Source organism: Dasypus novemcinctus, chromosome 3 (assembly GCF_030445035.2).
Source record: "Dasypus novemcinctus isolate mDasNov1 chromosome 3, mDasNov1.1.hap2, whole genome shotgun sequence".
In the NCBI taxonomy this organism is placed as follows: Eukaryota; Metazoa; Chordata; class Mammalia; order Cingulata; family Dasypodidae; genus Dasypus; species Dasypus novemcinctus.
Genome location: NC_080675.1, coordinates 140,861,933 through 140,876,252, shown reverse-complemented (window position 1 = coordinate 140,876,252; position 14,320 = coordinate 140,861,933). Strand labels below are relative to the sequence as shown.

Below are 14,320 nucleotides of genomic sequence, written 5' to 3'. Positions count from 1 at the left end.
ACAGAAATATCTGATGCTACTCTGGAGAGTTTAGAACAACAGGAATACCAGTGAAAATCCTTTTTTTTCAAATTTTATTTATTCATTTATTTATTTTAAATCCCCGAAGAGGCTGAATAGTTCTTTGGGGACTTCGTTTTGAAAGCTGTCTTGGCAGAGAGAAGGAGAAAATTTATAGTAAAACAAAGTCTTTTGAAACTGAGAGTTGCATAAACAACCTTTTCCTCCCTAACTTATTGGTGAAAATGTAAAAATATCTTTTTTTATTTTCAGACTTGTTTAAAACGAATTCGACTTGATCTCCCAGTTTTACATGACGATTTTATTAGCAATAATGGTAAGAATATAGGTTTATCTAATTTATAGCCATTGTGTTCTTAGAAATGGATCTAATTGGGTGGATACTATTCCAGGACTGGGTTCCTAGTCTCTACTGGATATATAATTAAAGTACAGACAATGACAGTCTGGAAGTGAATTAAAATGCTTGGGTACATCTAGAATTTGTATATACTTGTTTCTTAAGGAAATGGGTGCATTGCTTCTAATGCATTTAGTCACTAATACTAATGTATTTAGCCACTGAGGAGTAGCTTTTGAGAGCTCCGATAGTGGTGACCCATTGATTCTGTAAACACTTGTTAATAAAACTGTATGACAAATAATTATATATTTGTACATACTTGTTAATAAAAATATATGTCAAAGATACAGTGTTCAGATACATGTACTAATGTATCCAGGATTTAAATAATGTTTCTGAGAAATATGGCAGAATAATTTGATGATGAAGTTGTTTGCATTTAATTCTCAGTGAAGATCCTGGACATAGGGCATAAGACTTAAGTGACTGTTCCTGGTATTGATTGCGTTTGTTAGTTGTACAATGCAACCGTGGACCAGTCACACACATTAAAACAAGTGGTTCCTGCCGACAGGGTCTGTATAGTTATCAGATTTTCTGTGCGATGGCTCCATACATGTGTGTGTTTACATTTTTACCTTTTATTAGATGTGGTAAAAAATGGAGAATCCATATAGAATTCCCTGATGTTATTTATAAATTCTTTTTAAGAGTGTGAAGGAATGTGATTTAAATAATTCAGGATTTAAATTTCTTTGTAAGATATGATATGTATTGATTGCTTGGAATTTGGTATATAGACAGGAATCAGTCTTAAATACTAAATCCCGCAGCATATGCCACTAGGTTAGTTTATTCACCAACACTTTTTGAACTGTTCAGTATGTGCTAAAGATGGATAAGATCAGGCTCCTTTCTTTATGGGTTAACAGACTAGTGAGAGGCAGATATGTAATATCACTGGTAGTCTGATAGATGAAGTGATGAGGGCACAGGATGGGGTGCAAAGAAGAACATAGTTTTACCTAGGGAAGGGGAAACATCACAGAAGTGTTATCACGAACACTTTGATAAGTAGTAGAGGACAGGCAGGGATTTTGTGCAGAGGCATAAATTAACATGGACAACCAGTGAGAATACGAGTATGTTTTAATATAGGACACAATGAGGTCTATGTCACAGAGAACCTCGTTTGTTGTTGAATCTATTTCTTTGTATCTTAGAGAAGAGTTTCTAAACTTTTTTTTTTAAAGATTTTTTTTTTCATTTTTCCTCCACCTGCTCCTTGCTACCTGTACTCGCTGTCTGCTCTCTCTGTCTGTTTGCTGTGTGCTCTTCTGTGTCTACTTGTCTTCTCTTTTTGTCTAATCTTTAGGAGGCACCCAGAATCAATCCTGGGACCTCCAACATGAGAGAGAGGTATTCAATCTCTTGAGCCACCTCAGCTCCCTGGTTTTTGTTGTGTTTCTTATTGTCTTTCCCCTGAGTCTCTTTTTTTGTTGTGTCACCTTATTGCATCAGTTCATTGTGCAGGCCAGCTCACCTTCACCAGAAGGCCTCGGGAACCGAACCCAGGAGCCCCCATGTGGTAGAGCCCAATCACTTGAGCTACATCCTTTTCCCAGTTTCTAAACTTTTTGGATAAGGTGCCACAACAATAAAAATGTTTTGAGCATTTTATTTTTATTACACGTACCTACTATACTGATGTGGTATAATAGTGGACATTTTTGTGCTCCCCAAAAATACGTTAGTACAGTTTTAAAGAGAGAACAGTGTGGTTGAATACTTCTCAAAAATCTTGGGTTAACATTTCTTTTCTTTAAAAAATTTTTTTACTACATAAGTTTTGTTTTACACATCAATCATGCATAAAATAAAGGATTCCCATATATCACCCTATCACCAACACCTTGCATTGGTGTGTAATATTTGTTAGATTGATGACAACACTTTTTTGTAACGGTACTTTTTTTTAAACAGTAGTTACCGTTTGTTATAATTGATAAAAGATTATTTATTTTTTTAAATTATTTATTTATTTTTAAAAATTACATTAAAAAAATATGAGGTGATAAAAGATTATTTAAAAAGCCCTGTTAACTATTGCCCATAGTTTACATTAGGTATATTTTTTCCTCATTCCATACTATTATTTTTTTTAACAAATCAATTTTTACTGATACATATTAATAAAGCATACAGTTCATCCAAAGTATACAAGCAGTGGTATTTGGTATAATCACATAATTGTGCATTCATCACTTCAGTCATTATTAGAGCGTTTTTTTATTTTGTCTTTATTTTTTTAATGTTACATTAAAAAAATATGAAGTCCCCATATACCCCCCCATCCCCCTCACCCCACTCCTCCCCCCATAACAACAACCTCCTCCATCATCATCAGACATTCATTGCACTTGGTGAATACATCTCTGAGCACTGCTGCACCTCATGGTCAGTGGTCCACACCATAGCCCACACTCTCCCACAGTACACCCATTGGGCCATCGGAGGACATAAAATGTCTGGTAACTGTCCCTGCAGCACCACCCAGGACAACTCCAACACCCGAAAATGCCCCCACATCACATCTTTACCTCCCATTCCCTATCCCCAGCAGCCACCATGGCCACTTTCTCGACACCAGTGCCAGAATAGAGCATTTTCATTATTTCCATACTAGTAATAATAAACAAAAAAAAAGATGAGAAAATTCTTTACCTCTTGCTTCTCTCTGTTTTCTTTGCTGTATATAGCTGCAATTTCTGGCTCTTGCACAATTATTTATTAAGCAACTTTATTGGGATATAGTCACCCTATGATCTATCTAAAGTGAATAATCAATGGCTTTTAGTATAATCACAGTGTTGTGCATTGATCATCACAAAAAATTTTAGAATTATTTCATTACTCCAAAAGGAAAATCTCCACACCCCTTAGCATGCCTTCCCTAGCCCTACATAACCACTAATCAAATTTCATCTTTATAAATTGATATTTACATTTTATATAAATGGAATCATACAATATGTTATACAATATATTTAGTTTATAGTAATGCAGTCATTACTGTGTCCTTTGTGTCTGATTTGCTTCACTCAACAGATTATCCTCAGGTTCATCCATGTTGTCATATACTCTTCGACTTCCTTTCTTCTTACTGCTGTACAATATTCTGTTGTATTAATACACTGCAGTTTGTTTAGCCATTCATCAGTTGATGGACACCTGGGTTGTTCCCAACTTTTGGCTATTTTGAATAACACCACTATGAACATAGGTATGCAAATGTCTATTTACTTCACTGCTCTTAGTTCTTCTGGGTTTATACCCAGTAATGGTTTTGCTGGGTCATGTGGCAAATCTATATTCAGCTTCTTTAGGAACTGCCAAAACAGTCCTCCATAGTGGCTGTACCATTTTGCATTCCCACCAACAGTGAATAAGTGTTCCTATCTCTCCATAATCTCTCCATCACCTTTAGTTCTCTGTCTTTTTAAGAGTGGCCATTCTGATAGATATGAAATGATATTTCATTATAGTTTTGATTTGCATTTCCCCTTTGAGTAATGTTGAACATTTTTTCTTTTTTCTTTTTTTTTTTTTTGCCATTTGTATTTCTTCTTTGGACAAATATCTATTGAAGTCTTTTGCCCATTTTTCGGTTGGGTTGGTTGTCTTTGTTGTTGAGTTGTAACATCTTTTTATATATCCTATTAAACCCTTTTCAGACATGTAATTTCCAATTATTTTCTCCCATTGAGTCAGCTGCCTTTTCACCCTTTTGACAAAGTCCTATGATGTACAAAAGTGTTTAATTTTGAGGAGGTCCCACTCATCCATTTTTTGCTATTGTGTGTGCTTTGGATGTAAGGTCCAAGAAAGATTCGCTACATTTTGTAGTAATTTCATGGTCCTGGCTTTCATATTTAGTTCTTTGATCCATTTTGACTTGATTCTTGTATAGGGTGTGAGATAGAGGTCCTCTTTCATTCTTTTGGTTATAGATATCCAATTTTCCCAGCACCATATGTTGAAGAGACTGTTTTGTTCTGTTAACATGGTGTGGTAGGTTTGTTGGAAACTAGTTGGCAGTAGAGCTAGGGGTTTATTTCTGGTTTATTTCTTGTCATCACTGATCGATGATGTGTCTATCTTTATGTCATTACCATGCTGTTTTGACCACTGTAGCTTTGTCCTATGTTTCAAGGTCAGGCAGTGAAATTCCTACCACATTACTCTTCTTTTTTAGAGTGCTTTTGGCTATTCATTTGGGTGCACTTTCCCTTCCAGATGAATTTGGTAATTGCCTTTTCTATTATTGTTAAGTAGGCTGTTGGAATTTTGATTGGTATTGCACTGAAACTATAAATCAGTTTGGGTAGAATTGACATCTTCATGATATTTATCTTCCTATCCATGAACACGGAATGTCTTTCCATTTGTTTAGATCTTCAGTGATTTCTTTTAGCATTGTTTTGTACTTTTCTGCGTATAGGTTGTGTACTCCTTTGGTTAAATTGATTCCAAGGAATTTAGTCTTTTTGTTGCCATTTTAAATGTAATTTTCCCCCTGATATCCTCCTCAGATTGTTCAGTACCCTGTTTCCCCCTGATATCCTCCTCAGATTGTTCAGACATAACTGATTGTTGATCTTGTGTCGTCCTACTTTGCTGAACTCATTTATTAGCTCAAATAGCATTGTTGTAGACATTTCAGAATTTTCTATATTTAAGATCATGTTATTACAACTAGTAAGAGTTTTAACTTCATCTTTTATTTATTTTTTCTTGTCTATTTGCTCTAGTTAAAACTTACAGCACAATGTTGAACAGTGGTGACTGTGGGCATCCTTGTCTTGTTTCTGATCTTAGAGGGAAAGCTTTCAACCTTTCCCCATTGAGTACAATACTAGCTGTGGGTTTTTCATTTATGCCCTTTATTATTCTGAGGAACTTTCCTCCTATTCCTGTCTTTTGAATTGTTTTTATCAAGAAAGGATGCTGGATTTTGTTAAATGCTTTTTCTGCATTGATGGGAGAGATGATCATGTATTTTTCTCCCCTTCAGTTTGTTGATGTGGTGTATTATTATTTTTTTAAAGGTTTGTTTTATTTCTCCCCGTTTCGCCCATTGCGATCTCTGTCTGTTTGCTGTGTGTTCTTCCGTGTCTGCTTGCATTCTCCTTAGGCAGCCCCAGGAACCAATCCTGGGACCTTCCGGAGTGGGAGAGAGGCGATTACTCTCTTTTGTCACCTCAACTCCCTGTTCTACTTACTATGTCTTCTTATTTTCTGTCTTATTTTCTGTGTCTCGTGTCGTCTTATCTTGCTGCACCAGCTTTCTGTGTCAGCCAGCACTCCTGCGTGGGGCAGCTTTCCTGCACTGGGCAACATTCCCATGTAGAGTGGCACTCCTGTGTGTGGCGGCATTCCTGTGTTGGCTGGCACTCTGCAGGCTTGCCCTCACCAGGAGACCGTGGGCATTGAACCCTGGACTTCGTATATGGTAGACAGGAGCCCAGTTAGTTGGTTGAGCCACATCCATTTCCTGATGTGGCATATTATGTTGATTGACTTTCTTATGGTGAACCACCCTTGCAGAGGAATAAATCCCACGTGGTCATGGTGTATAAGTCTTTTGCTATGCTGTTGAAATCTGTTTGCAAGTATTTTGTTTAGAATTTTTGCATTTATATTCGTTAGAGAGATTGGTCTGTAATTTGCTTTTCTTTCCTTTTTTTTTTTTTTAAGATTTATTTAATCCCCCCCCCCCCCCCCCCGGTTGTCTGTTCTCTGTGTCTATTTGTGCGTCTTGTTTCTTTGTCTGCTTCTGTTGTTGTCAGCGGCATGGGAAGTGTGGGCGGCACCATTCCTGGACAGGCTGCACTTTCTTTTGCGCTGGGCAGCTCTCCTTATGGGCGCAGTCCTTGAGCGTGGGGCTCCCCTATGCAGGGGACAACCCTGTGTGGCAGGGCACTCCTTGTGCGCATCAGCACTGCGCATGGGCCAGCTCCACACGGGTCAAGGAGGCCCGGGGTTTGAACCGCGGACTCCCATGTGGTAGACGGACGCCCTAACCACTGGGCCAAGTCTGTTTCCCACTTAAATACTCTTTCTGCCCCTTTTTCCTTTTCTCCTTTTGGAACTCACATGACACATACATTGTTGCATTTCATGTTGTCATTCAACTGAGCCCCAGCTCAATTTTTTTCCATTTTTTCCCCCTGCAATTTCAGCTGTTCTGTGTTCAGTGTCACTTCTGTCATTTTGAGCCTACTGTTGGATGCCTCTAATGTATTTTTTTTAAAAAGATTTATTTATTTATTTCTCTCCCCTTCCCCCCACCCCCCGCCCCAGTTGTCCGTTCTTTGTGTCTATTTGCTGCGTGTTCTTCTTTGTCTGCTTCTGTTTTGTTAGCAGCATGGGAATCTGTGTTTCTTTTTGTTCCGTCATCTCTCCGTGTTTGCGGCGCCATTCTTGGGCAGGCTGCACTTTCTTCCGCGCTGGGCGGCTCTCCTTACGGGGTGCACTCCTTGCGCGAGGGGCTCCCCTATGTGAGGACACCCCTGTGTGGCACGGCACTCCTTGTGTGCATCAGCACTGTGCGTGGGTCAGCGTCACATGGGTCAGGGAGGCCCAGGGTTTGAACTGTGGGCCTCCCATGTGGTAGACGGGCGCCCTAACCACTGGGCCAAGTCCGCTTCCTAATGTATTTAAAAAATTTTTTTTTTAGTATTTGAGTTTTTAAAATTTATCCCCCCCCTTGCCATTTGCTTGCTGTCTGCCCTCTGTGTCCATTAGCTGTGCGTTATTCTGTGTCTGCTTGTCTCCCTTTGTTGTGTCATCTTGCTGCGCCGGCTCTTGGCAGGAGTGGGCCATCAGCTCTCTGCGGGTGTGGGCCAGCTTGCCTTCATAAGGAGGCCCTGGGAAGCGAACCTAGGGCCTCCCATATGGTAGGCGGGAACCCATTTGGTTGAGCTCCATCTGCTTCCCCTCTAATGTGTTTTTTTAAAAGATTTATTTTTTATTTATTTCTCTCCCCTTCCCCCCAGTTGTCTGCTCTCTGTGTTCATTCGCTGTGTGTTCTTCTGTGTCCGCCTGCATTCTTGTTAGGTGGCAGCTGGAATCTATCTCATTTTTGTTGCATCATCTTGCTGCGTCAGCTCTCTCTGTGCGGCGCCATTCCTGGACAGGCTGCAGTTTTTTCGCACTGGGTGGCTGTCCTTACTGGGTGCACTCCTTGCGCGTGGGGCTCCCCTATGCGGGGGGATCCCCTGCGTGGCACAAAACTCCTTGCATGCATCAGCACTGCCCGTGGGCCAGCTCATCACACGGGTCAGGAGGCCCTGGGTTTGAACCTTGGACCTCCTGTGTGGTAGGTGGATGCCCTATCCATTGGGCCAAATCTGCTTCCCTCTAATTTATTTTTGATCTCACCTGTCGTGTTTTTCATTCCCATGAGTTCTGTCACTTTTCTATTTCAGGCTTTCAAATTCTTCATGCTTGCTCAATGTCTCTTTTTTTTCCCCCAAGGTATCAGAGCTAGTGATTTAACCTGGGACCTCATGTGGGAAGGCAGCATTCAACCACAGCTACATCGGCTCCCTTGAATTGATTTTTTTCATTTGTTTGCTTGTTTGTTTTTTTGCTTTTAAGGAGGCACTGGGAATTGAACCTGAGACCTCCCACGTGGGAAGCAGGAGCTCAACTGTTTTGAGCCACATCTGTTCCCCTCTTTCTTTTTTTTAAATGTAAGTGTTTAGGGCTATAAATTTCCTCCTTAGCTCTACTTTCACTGCATCCCATAAGTTTTGATATGCTGTATTCTTGTTTTCATTTGTCTCAAGGTATTTACTGTTTTCCTTTGCACTTTCTTTTTGATCCACTGATTATTTAAGAGTGTGCTATTTAGCTTCCATATATGTGTGGATTTTCCAGCTCTCTGCCTGATAATAATTTCCAGGTTCATTCCATTATAGTCAAAGAAGATGCTTTATATAATTTGTCTTTTTAAATTTATTGGGACTTGTTTTGTGATCCACCAGATGGTCTGTCTTGGGGAATCATCTGTGTGCACTTGAGAATAATATATATCCTGTTGTTTTGGGATACATTGTTCGTATGTCAGGTCTTTTTCATTTCTCAAATTATTCAGGTTCTGTTTCCTTATTAAACTTTTGTCCAGACATTCTTTCTCTTTTTTGTATTTTTTTTTATTTCTCCCCTCTCCCCATCTTATTGTCTGCTCTCTGTGCCCATTTGCTGTGCGTTTTCTTCTGTGTCTGTTGTATTCTCATTAGGTGACTCCTGGAACCCATCCTGGGACCTTCTGGAGTGGGAGAGGTGATCATTCTCTTGTGCCACTTCAACTCCCTAGTTTGTTGCATCTCTTATTGTCTCTTCTCTGTGTCTCTTTTTTTTTTTTTATTTTATTTTATTTTTTTTATTTTTTATTTTTTTCCTTTTATTTTATTTTATTTTATTTTTTTTTTAATTTTTTATTGACTTTGTAATAATATTACATTAAAAATATATATGTGAGGTCCCATTCAACCCCACCCCCCCACCCCCCCTCTCCCCCCCCCCCCCAATAACACTCGTTCCCATCATCATGACACATCCACTGGACTTGGTAAGTACATCTCTGGGCACCTCTGCACCTCATATACATTGGTTCACATCATGGCCTATACTCTCCTCTATTCCATCATGTAGGCCCTGTGAGGATTTACAATGTCCGGTGATTACCTCTGAAGCACCATCCAGGGCAGCTCCATGTCCCGAAGACGCCTCCACCTCTCATCTCTTCCTGCCTTTCCCCATACCCTTTGTCCATTATGTCCACTTTTCCCAATCCAATGCCACCTCTTCTATGTGGACACTGGATTGGTTGTGTCCATTGCACCTTTATGTCAAGAGGAGGCTCAGATTCCACCTGGATGCTGGATGCAATCCTCCCATTTTCAGTTGTAATCACTCTAGGCTCCATGGTGTGGTGGTTGTCCTTCTTCACCTCCATCTTAGCTGAGTATGGTAAGTCCAATAAATCAGATTGTAGGTGCTGGAGTCTGTTGAGGCTCAGGATCTGGCTATCACATTGTCAGTCCAGAGATTCAAATCCCCTAAATATATCTTAAACCCCAACATTAACTGCACCTCCAGCACATTAGCATGAAAGTCTTATGAAGGGAGATCCCATCTGAGTCCAGATTCATCACACATAAACACCATTTCCAAAGAGGGGCCCTCTGCCCTGGTAGTTAACCCCGTCGGCCATGACCATAACTCCCATGGGTCTCTTTAGCCCTCAAAGGAACCAATATCTGGGGGTTGTATCTGCTTTATCTGTCTCTCTGACTCTGCTCAGTTGTGCATGAGGGCAAACCTTCTGCCAGCCTCCAGACTCTTTTTTAGAAACTCGTAGCCATATAAACTCATTTCTCCTTTCCATTTCCCCCTTACTTTAGGTCAAACAGCATTTTAAAGTCATGGTATTTTATGTAGACATGGACCTTCTGCTGATCCGCATTGAACCTTCTGTATAAGGTCATTTTCCAGTTGCATCATCAGTTGGTAGTTGATAGTGGTCCCTCGTTGCCAGGGAGGCCCATCCCCGGGTGTCATGTCCCACGCTGGGGGGAAGGCATTGCATTTACATGCTGAGTTTGGCTTCGAGACTGGCCACATTTGAGTAACATGAAGGCTGACAGAAGGAAATTCCCAGGCACAAAGTTGCTCTAGGCCTTGTTCTTATTTTGGGTTTATCAGCTCACAAGCATAGTCATTAGTATCAGGGACTCACTGTTGAACCCTCACTCCCTCCCGGTCCCCACCACTGTACCTGGGAGACTGTCGCTGCTCCCCTAGGGACCACGACAGAGCACCACTGGCCAGGAACCCAGTACCCCCCCTACTGTGGTTTTTAATTGTTGCCACTATGAGTATATCCAAACATTACCATGCACCCTGGACATATGTTCTGTACAGCTCCCTGTCAGTCATATATCACCTGTCATTGGTATCCCATACCAGTATCCCTCCATTGCCATTGTTGAAACACTCTGTGATCCAGAACTCCCCGAAATTTGAAGCCCAATATAATGTCATGGTCCCTTACTAGGGAATGGCATATAGCGATGAGTTTAAAGGATAGATAAAGAACTTGGATAAAGTTAGATAAAGAACTTAGATAAAGAATGTTGACTTGAAAAAATTCCACATCCTATTTTTTTTTTTTTTTTTCCCCCCCCCCCCCCCCTAATTATTCAGCTTTTCTTCACAGGAGTCCTAGACCACAGCAATGTATATATATAATATACAGCACTCCCACACATCCACCAGAAAACCTTTTCCCTTCCACAGTGATACTCTTACGCCCTATTCATATCATATTTACTTAAGGTGATGTACAGAGTCTGAGACATTAGCTTTCTAACAAGGTGACATCTGTGTTTACATTATGGTGCATACTTTAGGATACACAGTTCTTTACATTTTTAGTTATCCTATGTTTTACATTATGGTTTACATTATCAGTCTGTCATCTCCTATATGTTATGGTGTAATATTACATGTTTTATATCCATCCTTGTGTACTCTCAGGAAACTCCTCTCTTACCCCCCATTTACTTTGGTTCCACACATTTAACGTCCATTTTCCCTTCCACCTTGGTGCCCTCAGTGATAGCCAACCTCAGTTTCCTGAGGAGCCACTTCCAGAGATAGATGGAATAGTGTTCAGGGCCTAACTTGCTCAACTGCCCCAATGCCCTGGGAGCCACCCTTTCTCTCGAGGGATACAGTTCCCTCTATTGGATGGCATTAGTCCTCCCCAGGATGTGGGTCCACCCCCACTCTCACTACTTGGGTTTCTACCCCATGGTGTCACCCACTCTGGCAGAATGAGCATTTAGACATTCCCCAGGAGCCCGTCCTGCATCAGACCCTCCCCTCCGAGCATTCTAAACAGGTAACCCTCTTTATTATATTTTGATATGATTTTCTCGGCATTTTACTCTCCACCAACACCTGACCCTCTCCTGGTTCGTATGCTACCCCTCCCTCCCCCCACTTTTGGGCAACGTTACCCACCCGTCCCTCCCCAGCCACCCTCAAACCCGCAAAGCCCCAAGCAAAGGCAACCCCTTGCCCCCCTTTTATCTCTTCTTTGTGTTCATACTTACCACCATCTCGTCTTAAATTCCACCCCTGCAGACATCGGCTCATATCCTTCCTCCACCCTCCGATTTCCTGCAAGCCTATCGTTCAGTCTCTTGCTATCTAGGGCAGCTTGTTTATTTCATATCATTGAGGTCATGTAGTATTTGTCCTTCAATGTCTGGGTGGCTTCACTCAACATAAGGTTCTCAAGATTCATCCATGTTATCACATGTGTTTGTAGTGTGTTTGTTCTTACAGCCGAGTAGTATTCCATTGTGTGTATATACCACATTTTATTGATCCACTCGTCTGTTGATGGGCATTTGGGTTGATTCCAACTTTTGGCAATAGTGAACAATGCTGCTATGAACATTGGTGTACATATATTGGTTTGTGTTCTTGTTTTCAGTTCTGCTGGGTATATTCCCAGCAGTGGTATTGCTGGGTCATATGGCAAATCTATGGCTAGTTCTTTGAGAAACCGCCATACTGTTCTCCAGAATGGTTGGATCCTTCTGCATTCCCACCAGCAGTGGATGAGTGTTCCCCTTCCTTCACATCCTCTCCAGCACTTGTATTCTTCTGTTTTTTTCATAGCTGCCAATCTTATGGGTGTAAGATGGTATCTCATTGTGGTTTTGATTTGCATTTCCCTGATAGCTAGAGATTTGGAACATTTTTTCATGTGCTTTCTTGCCATTTGTATTTCTTCTTCGGAGAAGTGTCTGTTTAAGTCTTTTTCCCATTTTTTAAATGGATTGTTTATCTTTTTATTTTCAAGATGTAGGAGTTCTTTATATATGCAAGTTATAAGTTTCTTATCAGATATATGATTGCCAAATATTTTCTCCCACTGTGTGGGCTCCCTTTTTACTTTCTTGACAAACTCCTTTGAGGTGCAGAAGGCTTTAATTTTGAGGAAGTCCCATTTATCTATTAGTTCTTTTGCTGCTCGTGCTTTTGGTGAGATATTCATAAATCCATTACCTATTACAAGGTCCTGTAGATGTTTCCCTACACTGCTTTCTAAGGTTTTTATGGTCTTGGCTCTTATATTTAGGTCTTTGATCCATCTTGAGTTGATCTTTGTATAAGGTGTGAGATGGTAATCCTCTTTCATTCTTCTACATATGGCTATCCAGTTCTCCAGACACCATTTGTTGAATAGGCCACTCTCTCCCAGTTGAGAGGGTTTGGTGGCTTTATCGAATATTATGTGGTTGTATATGTGAGGTTCTATATCAGAGCTTTCAATTCGATTCCATTGGTCTATATGTCTCTCCTTATGCCAATACCATGCTGTTTTCACCACCGTAGCTTTATAGTATGTTTTGAAGTCAGGTAGTGTGATTCCTCCAATTTCGTTTTTCTTTTTCAGTATGTCTTTGGCTATTCGGGGTCTCTTTCCTTTCCAAATAAATTTCATAGTTAGTTTTTCTAGTTCCTTAAAGAAGGCTGCATTGATTTTTATTGGGATTGCATTGAATGTGTAGATCAATTTTGGTAGGATAGACATCTTAATAATGTTCAGTCTTCCTATCCATGAACAAGGAATAGTCTTCCATTTATTTAGGTCTTCTTTGATTTCCTTGAACAATCTTGTATAGTTCTCAGTGTATAAGTTCTTTACCTCTTTAGTTAAATTTATTCCTAAGTATTTGATTTTTTTATTTACTATTGTGAATGGTATTTGTTTCTTGATTTCCTCCTGATCTTGCTCATTATTGGTGTACAGAAATGCTACTGATTTTTGCGCATTGATCTTATAACCTGCGACTTTACTAAACTCATTTATGAGTTCTAGAATCTTCGTTGTAGATCTCTCAGGGTTTTCTATGTATAGGATCATGTCATCTGCAAATAATGAAATTTTGACTTCTTCCTTTCCAATCTGAATGCCTTTTATTTCTGGTTCTTGCCTCAGTGCTCGAGCAAGTACTTCTAAGACAATGTTAAATAGGAGCGGCGACAGTGGGCATCCTTGTCTTGTTCCTGAGTTTAGAGGGAAGGAGTCTAGGATTTCTCCATTGTAAACAATATTGGCTTTAGGTTTTTCATATATACTCTTTATCATGTTCAAAAAATTTCCTTGTATTCCAATCATTTGGAGTGTTTTTATCAAGAAAGGGTGCTGTATTTTGTCAAATGCTTTTTCTGCATCAATAGATATAATCATGTGATTTTTTTCCTTCAATCTGTTTATATGGTGTATTACGTTGATTGATTTTCTTATGTTGAACCATCCTTGCATACCTGGGATGAATCCCACTTGGTCGTGGTGTATAATTCGTTTAATGTGTTGTTGAATACGATTAGCAAGTATTTTGTTAAGTATTTTTGCGTCTAGGTTCATTAGAGAAATTGGTCTGTAATTTTCCTTTCTTGTGATGTCTTTGTTTGGCTTTGGTACTAGGGTAATGTTGGCATCATAGAAGGAGTTGGGTAATGTTCTTTCTGTTTCGATGGTTTGGAATAGTTTCAACAGGATTGGTGTCAGTTCTTTCCGGAATGTTTTATAGAATTCACCTGTGAAGCCATCTGGCCCTGGGCTCTTCTTTGTTGGGAGATTTTTAATAACTGATTCTATCTCTCTGCTTGTGATTGGTTTGTTAAGATCATCAATTTCTTCTTTTGTCAATATGGGCTGTTTATGTGTTTCTAGGAATTTGTCCATTTCCTCTAGATTGTCATTTTTGTTGGAATATAGTTTTTCAAAATATCCTCTTATGATAGTCTTTATTTCTGTGGGGTCAGTGGTGATATCGCCTTTCTCATTTCTTATTTTGTGTA

The 14,320-nt window shown here is 40.0% G+C and overlaps 1 protein-coding gene and 1 non-coding gene across 4 annotated transcripts in view; both read left to right on the top strand.

The window, feature by feature from the left end:
* The window catches only part of TIPIN (TIMELESS interacting protein), a 36,470-nt gene that overhangs the window by 6,179 nt on the left and 15,971 nt on the right, over window positions 1-14,320 (top strand). For all 3 annotated transcript variants that reach the window (XM_004484940.5, XM_071214253.1, XM_058294380.1), the window contains one exon: window positions 274-337. In XM_004484940.5, coding sequence (XP_004484997.2) covers window positions 274-337 — 64 coding nt within the window. The remainder of the gene's footprint in view (window positions 1-273; window positions 338-14,320) is intronic.
* Window positions 847-983, top strand: LOC111762888 (small Cajal body-specific RNA 14). Its single transcript, XR_002795891.1, has one exon. It is a non-coding gene; the product is annotated as a small Cajal body-specific RNA 14 (non-coding RNA).